Source organism: Lathyrus oleraceus, chromosome 5, assembly GCF_024323335.1.
Source record: "Lathyrus oleraceus cultivar Zhongwan6 chromosome 5, CAAS_Psat_ZW6_1.0, whole genome shotgun sequence".
In the NCBI taxonomy this organism is placed as follows: Eukaryota; Viridiplantae; Streptophyta; class Magnoliopsida; order Fabales; family Fabaceae; genus Lathyrus; species Lathyrus oleraceus.
In genome coordinates, this window is record NC_066583.1 from 78,474,823 (window position 1) to 78,485,896 (window position 11,074).

Consider the following 11,074-nt stretch of genomic DNA (forward strand, 5'->3'; position numbering starts at 1 on the left):
CTTGGTGCGAACACCCGGCCACTGCGCGTCATTCCTGCTGGCCCCATAATTGAAGTGACATTTGGTTCGTTAATCATTAAAGGTTTATCTTCCTGCCCCTGCTTAAAAGCTCTGGGCTGATATATCCATGGGACTGCCTTCTCATCTTTATATTCGAATGGTGATGGGAACTCTATCACTAACGGGCTTATAGGTATTTCTACTTTGACCTCATCATAGGGGATATCTACCACGGCTATCTCTTCCTGGAACTTGCTCTTGACACGGTAAGTTATTTGTAACTCGCCTCGATCCAGCATTTGTTGTATAAAACTCCTCAACCCTTCTGTTGATTCTAAGTGTTGGCAGCAATTTTGGTAAAACAAAGAGTGTTCACAAGATGTCATGTGTGATGTCTTAACATAAGATATCCTATGTACCTGCTGGAGTTAAAGAACATGTGCAAGCAGGATTGTTTCAGAATGCCATATACAATGACAAGGCTTCTAATATTGGTTGTACCTGCTGGAGCTTAACTGGAAGACATGTTCATGCAGGATTGTTTCAGATGACATACACAATTTCATGGTATCTGATATGGTTGTACCTGCTATAAAAGGAAATTGGATTATGTAGGATTTTTCCAGATGTCAGACCCGATGTCATGACATCCTGTATACAGAACATTCAGTATGAATGTCTGGTGTTTTGTGATTGCACAATTAATGGCAATCATTGGTTGATTGAAGATATGGCTAGCTGGCGCATTCTATCAGGGATTTCAACCAGATTTACTTATTTTCCAGGGAGATCTATACAGCTGTTATAAAAAGATTTGATTGGAAAATAGATTTAGGGTTTTCAAGATGTCCAATGTTTCTATAAAAGGGGACTCAGAAAACCTGTTTGTACACACAACCAAGACTGAGCGAAATTTAGAGAGAGAGCTAGGGTTTGTGTCTTTAGGTCATTCAAGTTATCCATTGATGATTGAATTGGACTGATTTGTCTTCTTGATCAAAGCTTTGAAGCAAGATCAAGAGTGTGTCTTCTTGATTGAAACTGTGAAGTAAAATCAAGAGTTTGTAATTGAAAAGTATTTTCTTTTCACAAGGGATTGTTGTTTAAAATCACGGGTGTGTGATTGTAAGGGAAGTGAATGGGTTCTCATATCTAAGAGTGCTTAGGTAGAAATTGCACGGGTAGAGATTAGGTGAGAAATACTGTAACTTGGTGAAGTGTACGGATAGTCTTTGAACTAATTCTATTATAGTGAATTTCCTTCCTGGCTTGGTAGCCCCCAGACGTAGGTGAGTTGCACCGATCTGGGTTAACAATTGCTTGTGTTATTTGATTTACCATTCTGTTTCTATTTATCCATTGTTTATAACCAGATATCAGTGTCGTGACATTACCTTTGACATCTTATATCTGATACAAGAATTTCAATTGGTATCAGAGCAGACATCCTGCTCTGGTTCTGGGTGAGATCTAGGGGCAATACTTTCTGGTACAATGGAGAGAGATGGAGGATCTGTTCATAGGCCACCAATTTTGGATGGTTCTAACTATGACTATTGGAAACCTAGAATGGTAGTGTTTCTGAAATCCCTTGATAACAAGGCTTGGAAAGCTGTGCTAACAGGTTGGGTGCATCCTGTCATTACTAAAGAAGAAGAAGCCTGAAGAACAATGGTTCAAGGAGGAGGATGATCTTGCTCTTGGAAACTCTAAAGCCTTGAATGCAATATTCAATGGGGTAGACAAGAATATTTTCAGGCTGGTAAATAACTGTGAAGTGGCCAGAGATGTTTGGGACATTCTCAAGGTCACTCATGAAGGCACCTCTAGGGTAAAGATGTCTAGACTTCAGCTGCTCACCTCCAAGTTTGAAAACTTAAGGATGAAAGAAGATGAAAACATTCATGAATTTCACATGAGTATCCTTGAGATAGCTAATGCTTCAGGAGCCCTGGGAGAGAAGATGACAGATGAAAAGTTGGTGAGAAAAATACTTATGTCACTCCCTAAGAGATTTGCAATGAAGGTGACTGCCATAGAAGAGTCTCAAGACATCTCATACATGAGGGTAGATGAGTTAATCGGCTCCCTCCAAACCTTTGAGATGAGATTGATTGAGGGAACTGAAAAGAAAACCAAGAGCATTGCCGTTGTATCCAACACAGAAGAGGAAAACAGTCAAGATTTGGATAAAGAGTGGGCCAATGAAGTTGCAATGTTGGGGAGACAGTTTAACAGACTGTTAAAGAAAATGGATGCCAGATCCACGGAAAATGTCAAGAACATCTCGTCTGACATCAGTAAATCCAACAATGCTAGAAGAAAAGCAAGACCAGATGAGAAGCCCAAAGAAGGAAAAGAGGTTCAGTGCTATGAATGTGATGGGTATGGACACATCAGGACTTAATGTGGAACCTACCTTAAGAAACAGAAGATGAGTCTTGCTGCCAAATGGTCTGATGAGAGTGATACTGAAGATGCTGCAAATCTTGTGACTGCTTTGACAGGAAGATGGGAATCTGATGGAGAGTCAAGTGATGGTGAGGTAACCTTTGAGGAATTGGCCTCTACCTACAGAGAGCTGTGTCAGAAAAGTGTTGAGCTGAATAAGCAGTCTTTAAATCAGGAGAAAGACATAACTCAACTTGAGAATGAGAAGGTAGAATTCTTGGAAACCATCTCTAAATTGAAAACAGAAGCTGTGGCTCTAAAGGTCAAGCTAGATGAAGATCAACAAGTTGAGAGCCAGAAGATAGTCCAACTGGAGAAAGAAAAAGCAGAACATGTGGAAACCATCTTCAAGCTAAAGACTGAAGTTGTGCTCTTAAACTCAAAACTAGAAGAGACAACCAAGTATGTAAGGATGCTGAACAATGGATCTGATTCCTTAGACAAGATTCTTCTAACTGGACAAATCACAGGAGTCAAATCTGGATTAGGGTACCATAAAACTAAGGCTGAAAGTAGTTACACTGGCTGCAAACCTCAAGCTAAACCTAAATGCAGCAATAGTAAGAGCAGTTCCAAGATGTCACATCATATGTCACACCATCAGAAGAAAGAACAGCAGAAAGACAAACACCAAAGATGGAGATGTCATTACTGTGGGAAATTTGGACACTCAAGGCCTTTCTGCTATAAGCTGTATGGTTACCCTACCCCCTTTCATCAGTATCATCAGAAGAGCAAACACCAAAGATGGAGATGTCAATACTATGGGAAAGATGGACACTCTAGGTCTTCCTGTTATAAGCTGTATGGTTATCCTAGCCATGTTCATCAACAGACTCACTATCAACCCAGACCCAAACATCACAGGCCTATCAACAAGAAGCAATGGGTTCCTAAGACTAATGTTACAAGTCTAATGGCTCACAAAGAAGAATGGTATTTCGATAGTGGATGCTCTAGACACATGACTGGGAACTCAGACTTGATAACTGATCTTCACCCTCATGACTTAAGCTATGTAACCTTTGGTGATGGAGCTAAAGGTGAAATAAAGGGGATAGGCAAGCTTGAGTGTCCTGGAGCTCTTAAACTTGACAATATTCTACTGGTCAAGGGCTTGACTTCAAATCTAATAAGCATCAGTCAGCTAGGGGATCAAGGTCTGAGTATCATCTTCACTAAAACTGAATGTCTGATTGTGAACAAAGACAGTGAAGTAATTATGAAAGGAATCAGGACCCACAACAACTGCTACATGTGGAGCTCTCAAATGGATAACCCCTCTAAGATAAGTACAGTTGCAAGAAGAATCTTCAAGGGAAAGGAAAAGTGTCAGATAAGGATGCCAAACCTCAAGGAAGAAAAGGTCATGATGGCCCAAACACCTGAACACATGACTGGTGGTATGAAGTCTGAAGGTAGTAAGAGCTTTGCTGAGACACAAGGGACTATAAGTGCAAAGGAAATTAAGAAGATATCAGATGAAAGCAACAATGCTCAACCAAGTTGGATGAAAATTCTGATAATTACATACAGTGTCACACTCGATGTTATGACATTATATTATGACAACCTGGATGGTACACCCTTTTCCAAAGATCATATTCAGCACAGCTGGACTAAGTACATCACTTGCTTTCATCACTCATGTAGAAAATATGTAGAAAACAAACTCATAGTTCTACAGCATGAGATGCAACTAACCAACAGAACTGCAAGGGATTGGTATGTTGTTCAACTGAAATATGAAAAGGGAAAATTAGGTGATTGGGTTCTTAAGAAAATATGGCAATTAATGAGGAGTGGAAAAGGCAACAAAAATATTGTCTGCCCAATGAAAAGAAAAAGCCACATTAATAATGAACCATCTCCTAGTATTGGAAATATCACACTCTGCCTGAACACAATTCTCTCCATCTTCATCAAACTTCTCAAAGAACCTCTACTAGGGCAAAGAAAGTTTTCTCAAAAGTTCAACAACATGTCTCAACATCCACCAACATCTAGCTCAAAATCCTTTCATACTAGAACTTCCTCCATGGAATTCTCAGATGAATATTTGATGGAAGTAACTCCTCTGCGTATGATACCAGGTAACACTCCAAGCTCACCTTCCATAGTTAGAGCTAAGCAAGGCAACACTCCTGAAAAATCGCCTGATAAAGAGGACATGCACTATACTGATCGCATAATAAGTAACCTAGTTACTAGGATACTGAATGAAGAGCATGGAGTTACGGACATTTTTACCCCTCTGTCCTGAAGGGACCCCTCACCTGAGGTGGAAACCCAAGCTGAGAAAGATGATGACTCATCTAAAACAGAAAAGGAAGTAGCTGCTGAGGGACTATGTTCTCTTGAAAAAAATTTACCTAGTATGTCCCCTGATACTGCTCAGGACATTGAGGAAGAAGGGTCTAAGGAAGAAGATGACATGTTGAAAACAAGTGTAGCTAATAGGCTGAGAAAAAGGAAGAGTATGGCTGAGATAAGGACAGGTAGGAAGGAAAAAAGGGTTGCTGGTATAGGTCCCTCCAAGACTTGGAGTAAAGTAGAGGTCAGGAAGATGAAGGAGAGTGAGAGTTCTGAATCTGATGAGGATGTCGAATATGATGTCTCAGACATTTCCCCTGTTAAAAGGAAGCCTGTAAAGAAGTCTCCAAACAAAGTGGCTGCTGTTCATCTTGGCAATATCTTGTTTCACGTGGAAGGTGGTGCTGCCAAATGGAAGTTTGTGACTCAAAGAAGGGTAGCAGTTGAAAGAGAATTGGGAAAAGAAGCAAGTGAAGTAATGGAGTTAATCAAGGCAACTGGTCTTATGAAAACTGTGACTGCTCTGCCTTAATGCTATGAAGGGCTAGTCAAAGAATTCATTGTAAACATTCCTGATGAGAGTTATGGAAAAAGCAGCAGGGAGGTCTGCAAAGTGGTTGTTAGGGGTAAGTGTGTGAAACTTTCACCAACCATCATCAACAGGTTCCTGGTGAGAGGAACTGATGAAGGGGTAGATCTAAAGGCCACAGACAATGAGGTTTGTAGAATTATTATAGCTGTCCAAGTTAAGGAATGGCCTAGTAGGAAACACCTTTCAGCTAGTAAACTATCAGTCAAGTATGCCATCTTGCATAAGATTGGTTCTGCAAATTGGGTACCTACTAATCACATTTCTACCATCTCCATTGCTCTTGGGAGGATCATTCATGCCATTGGAACTAAGATAAACTATAATTTTGGAAAGTTTGTGTTTGATCAAACCATCAGATATGCCTCCACCAATGCTGTAAAGTTGCCCATCGCATTCCCATCTATCATCTGTAGGATCATCCTGAGTCAACAGCCAGGAATCCTGAGTACAAGTAATATTCCAAGCAGGAGAAAAACCCCTCTGTCCATTCATTATAAGTTGTTTGAGGGAAGTCATGTCAATGATGTCATGACATCTGCCAGAAGGGAGTCTACAGCTAAAGGAAGCGTGATTGACCAACTGAAAGAGACCTGCAAAGAATTGGAAAATGGTATAAGGGTGGCCAAGGCCAGAAGGGAAGACAGAGAAAAGGCTGGAAAGGACTCAAATACAAGATCCCAATCCTGTTCTGAAAGCTCAGAAGACTCTGAAGGTGTAGCTGAAGATGAAGATGAAGGTGAATGAGATACTTCTTCTGATTAATGGTTCCTGCCTGTATTGAAGACTGGGAGGTGTGGTGGAAGTTGGGCTTCTGTTTGGAAGGCTGTTGTCTTGATTGGTTTTTTGTTTTTGTATTTTGTGGCAGTCCTCTTGATGCCTGTTATGTAATATTTAGGGCTCTTAATGAGTTCCTTGGATTTGTTCATTATTCCAGCTATCACAGCTGTGTTTAATGATGTTGTGTACTTCCTGAATATTCTGTTCTAACATGTTTAATGTTATAACATCAGTTTTAACTTTCTCTGCTAGGCTAACAAACATTTATTTTGTCTGATTGGTCACCGTTGGTCAATTTTTGACTAAAAAGGGGGAGAAGTGCTTGATATGGAAGTTGGATGTGGCTGATCAGAAGGACAGCTATTATTGAAAAAGGTTCACAGGTGTTGATGTTATAGCAGATGTCAGTGTGACATTCTGGATGGTACAGGTGCTGGAGTTACAGTAGCTGTTTTTTGGTGAATGCACAGATTTAGGGGGAGAAGAAGTACCCAAGTGCATTGTGCATTTGTGTGTCTTACTAGTTGCATCCATAACTAGTAATTCTGTTGATTGTTGCATAAATTTAGGGGGAGGAGAAGTACCCTTGTGCATGTGTGTATTACTAGTAGCCATAGCTAGTAATTGTTTTTGCTTCTGCTGCTGATTAAACTACTGTTATGTGGTTTAACTGCTGATAGTTTGCCTTGTGAACAAAAAGGACAGATATATGTTTTAGCCAAAATTTGCCAAAGGGGGAGTTTGTTGATTCTAAGTGTTGGCAGCAATTTTGGTAAAACAAAGAGTGTTCACAAGAACTCATGTGTGATGTCTTAACATAAGATATCCTATGTACCTGCTGGAGTTAAAGAACATGTGCAAGCAGGATTGTTTCAGAATTCCATATACAATGACAAGGCTTCTGATATTGGTTGTACCTGCTGGAGCTTAACTGGAAGACATGTTCATGCAGGATTGTTTCAGATGACATACACAATGTCATGGTATCTGATATGGCTGTACCTGCTATAAAAGGAAATTGGATTATGCAGGATTTTTCCAGATGTCAGACCCGATGTCATGACATCCTGTACACAGAACATTCAGTATGAATGTCTGGTGTTTTGTGATTGCACAATTAATGGCAATCATTGGTTGATTGAAGATATGGCTAGCTGGCGCATTCTATCATGGATTTCAACCAGATTTACTTATTTTCCAGGGAGATCTATACAACTGTTATAAAAAGATTTGATTGGAAAATAGATTTAGGGTTTTCAAGATGTCCAATGTTTCTATAAAAGGGGACTCATAAAACCTGTTTGTACACACAACCAAGACTGAGCGAAATTTAGAGAGAGAGCTAGGGTTTGTGTCTGTAGGTCATTCAAGTCATCCATTGATGATTGAATTGGACTGGTTTGTATTCTTGATCAAAGCTTTGAAGCAAGATCAAGAGTGTGTCTTCTTGATTGAAACTGTGAAGTAAAATCAAGAGTTTGTAATTGAAAAGTATTTTCTTTTCACAAATGATTGTTGTTTAAAATCACGGGTGTGTGATTGTAAGGGAAGTGAGTGGGTTCTCATATCTAAGAGTGCTTAGGTAGAAATTGCACGGGTAGAGATTAGGTGAGAAAGACTGTAACTTGGTGAAGTGTACGGATAGTCTTTGAACTAATTCTATTATAGTGAATTTCCTTCCTGGCTTGGTAGCCCCCAGACGTAGGTGAGTTGCACCGAACTGGGTTAACAATTGCTTGTGTTATTTGATTTACCATTCTGTTTCTGTTTATCCATTATTTATAACAAGATATCAGTGTCGTGACATTACCTTCGACATCTTATATCTGATACCAGAATTTCAACTTCATTATTCTCTTCCTCAACCAGCTCTTTCAGGATCAGACCACTCTTCAGCAATTGTACTCCTATCATGGTGATAAGGGTTTGAATCTCTTCAACCTTACGGATCAGTTTGCCTTCATCACTCTCCTCAATGGCACTGACGGAAGCATCCTTATGCGTCGGCATAGGGTTGGTATTCACGTTCGGGCGTCTTGGAGTGAAAGAAACGGCATTGGCTTCGATCAAGTCTTGTACTCGATTCTGAAATGCGAAACAGTTTTCCAAAGTATGACCAGGTGACCCCATGTGAAATTCACAATGGGCATTAGCGTCGTATCCAGGTGGATACGGAAAAATAGTTGGTTTTAACTCCCTCAATGTTAGAAGGCCCTCCTTCTGCAGATATGGGAATATCTGACTATAAGGTACTGGTAGAGGATCAAGTTGTATTCTTGGAGGTCTTGGCTTGAACTGTCTTGGTGGTGCGGTATTTTGCTGATGATGATGTTGTTGATGTTGTGGTTGATACATTTGTTGTGGCTGCATTGGCTGTTGATAGGGTATAGGTACCACGGCGGGGACTTGACCATATGAAGCTTGTTGCTTCCCTTTATAGTTCCTGGATATGGCGTTTGTTTCACCTTCTCTTTTCCTTGGGAAGCCTCCAAAATATTTCTTTGGTGCGCTAGATGATGTCACTGCCCCAGGAATCTTTCCATCCCTCAACCCCTTCTCTATGCGGTCTCCAATCGTAACTAGATGTGCGAAGTCAGATGCGGCACTGCTCACTAATCGATCAAAGAATGGGTCTTTCAAGGTGTCTACAAATATCCCGGTCATTTCCTTCTCAGACAATGGTGGCTCTACCTGAGCAGCCAACTCTCTCCACTGTTGGGTGTATTCTTTGAATGACTCACTCTCCTTCATAGCCATCCCTTGTAACTGCATTCGGTCGGGTGCCATATCTAAGTTGTATTTGTACTGACGGAGAAATGCGTCGGCCAAATCCTTCAAACTATGAATTCTCCCCTGTTCTAAACTCATATACCATCTCAGAGATGCTCCACTCAAACTGTCTTGGAAACAGTGTACAAGTAGTTTGTCATTTTCGGTATGAGCAACCATTTTCCTGAGGTACATCACTAGGTGACTTCTTGGACAAGTCTGTCCTTTGTATTTCTCGAAATTAGGAGTTTTAAATTTAGCCGGGATGACTAAATTCGATACCAAACGCATGTTCATGGCAGAAGCACCGAAGATGTTATTTCCTTCTATGGCTTTGATTTTCTTTTCCAGGGCATGGAGCCTCTCTGCAGCGGGATCTGAAAGTATCTTAGGCTTTGGTTGATCAGGCATATAGAATGCATCATACTGGTCATCTCCAATTTCGGATCCATGATGAGTAGATGTATCAGAAGGTTCTGCATGGTCTCCATCTCCTTTGCCTCCTACTGGTATCTGAACCAATCTCTTCTTGGTGGGGACGTAACTTTCGTCTTGGGGATTCGGACCTGGTGCGCCATCATTCCTTCTTGCCCTAGCTTCTTCCTCCTCGCTTCTCTCTCTCTGAGCAATCGCCAACATTGTCTCCAACAGTTCATCCATCTTCTCCTGGATCGTATTGATGTCTGTCCTCATGGTAACCTGGTTGGCCTCAACTTGTTCTAATGTCATCTTGTATTTGCCTCGCGTCTCGTACCGGTGTTGATTAGTCAGTGTGGCTGGATAAAGGGTAAAAAGGTTGGGTAAGTTTTTTTTGATTTTCGTGAAGTGTGATGCATAATGAAGATGCGAATGTTATGCATATTTTATTTCCAGGGAGTCATTCGAGTTTCATTAGTCGTTAGTAATTCGAAGAAACAAAGAAAATACTTATAATAGCAATAATGGAGTAATTTTTAAACGTCATTCATTCCAATACATAACATAGAGGTCCAAAAAGGTCATAGATCAAAAGTACATTTGTTAAAGGAACAAAATACAAGACATAAGCAAATTAAACAGTTGGCTTTCTGGCCTGAAGCTCTTCTAGTTCCTCATTGAATCTCTTCAACAACCCTTTGTAGAGGAGAACAAAATTAATTATGGCCGGAGGAGTGCTATCTTGTTTCAACTCTTCGACTGCATCTCTCAACCTCCATGGCAATTCTTTAGCTGCCCAATTACAGAATCCTACTAGCCCATCGAGTTTTGCACGAAACTCATCCCTATCCCCTTGTAAGAAGTCTATGGTCTTCTTAAAGGATTCATAATCTTCAATCACATAGTTTCGCTCTTTCAACCATATGGAGCTGTCTTTGCGTAATGACTCTAGCTGGTTCTTCCAATAGCTTACAGACTCCCTGGCATCTCTTACTTCTCGACACTTCTCCTCCCATACCATGGGTGATACCCTAGAAGCTTCAGTGGCTATTTTCTTGAGTCGGCGCTCCTGATCTACTTCATCTTTTGCATGACGAACATAATTGGTGAGTTCTTTTATCTGAGCCCCAAGTGTATCCCTTATTGTCTTGTTCTCCTTTGTGGCTAGATGCCACCAACGCTCATTGTCTTGACATTCTTTCTGAGCTTGTCGTAGCTGACCCTTAAGAGTATCCAAACAATGATCAGCTTGTTCTAATCCCACTTTGATCTTCTTTCTCTTATGTTCCTCCTTGTTGAAATTTTCCACATGTGCTTGAAGTTGTGCCTCTTTTCTCTCAAGCTCCCACTTCATATTATTTTTCTCATTGATGGCTTGTTGGAGTTTTGTCTGCATCTCTTCATTCTCTTTTTCTAACTTTGCCATGGCGGTCTTGAGTTCCTCCATTTCTTCAATAGGGAAATGGGTGAGCTTAGGTTCAGGAAGAGGTATTGGTGTCCGAATGACAAATGCCATTTTAATTATTTGCACCCTTTCCTTTACCCATTGAAAATATGGTTCTTTTGTAATCCCATTTGCTTTCCCTTTTTGATTGATATTCTTCCAAGCTTCTTTGATTCGCTGGAATAAACTAGGATTCTCAACCCCAAAGTCAAGTAACAAGAAAGCTTCTAAAGAATTTGCCTCTGGAGGGCCTTCCATTGGGTAACCGAGTTGTCTGAGTGATAGAACTGGATTAGCATTCACACATCCTT

At 40.6% G+C, this 11,074-nt stretch overlaps 1 protein-coding gene across 1 annotated transcript; it reads right to left on the reverse strand.

The window, feature by feature from the left end:
* Positions 1–9,953: 9,953 nt before the first annotated feature.
* LOC127078841 (uncharacterized) lies at positions 9,954–10,766 on the reverse strand. Its single transcript, XM_051019263.1, has one exon. It carries the CDS (start codon positions 10,764–10,766, stop codon positions 9,954–9,956), a length of 813 nt encoding a protein of 270 aa, XP_050875220.1.
* Between the last annotated feature and the right edge of the window lie 308 nt (positions 10,767–11,074).

What these genes read in the sequence shown, in the direction of transcription:
- LOC127078841 (XM_051019263.1), bottom strand. Translation starts at nt 10,766, where the DNA reads ATGGAGGAACTCAAGACCGCCATGGCAAAGTTAGAAAAAGAGAATGAA.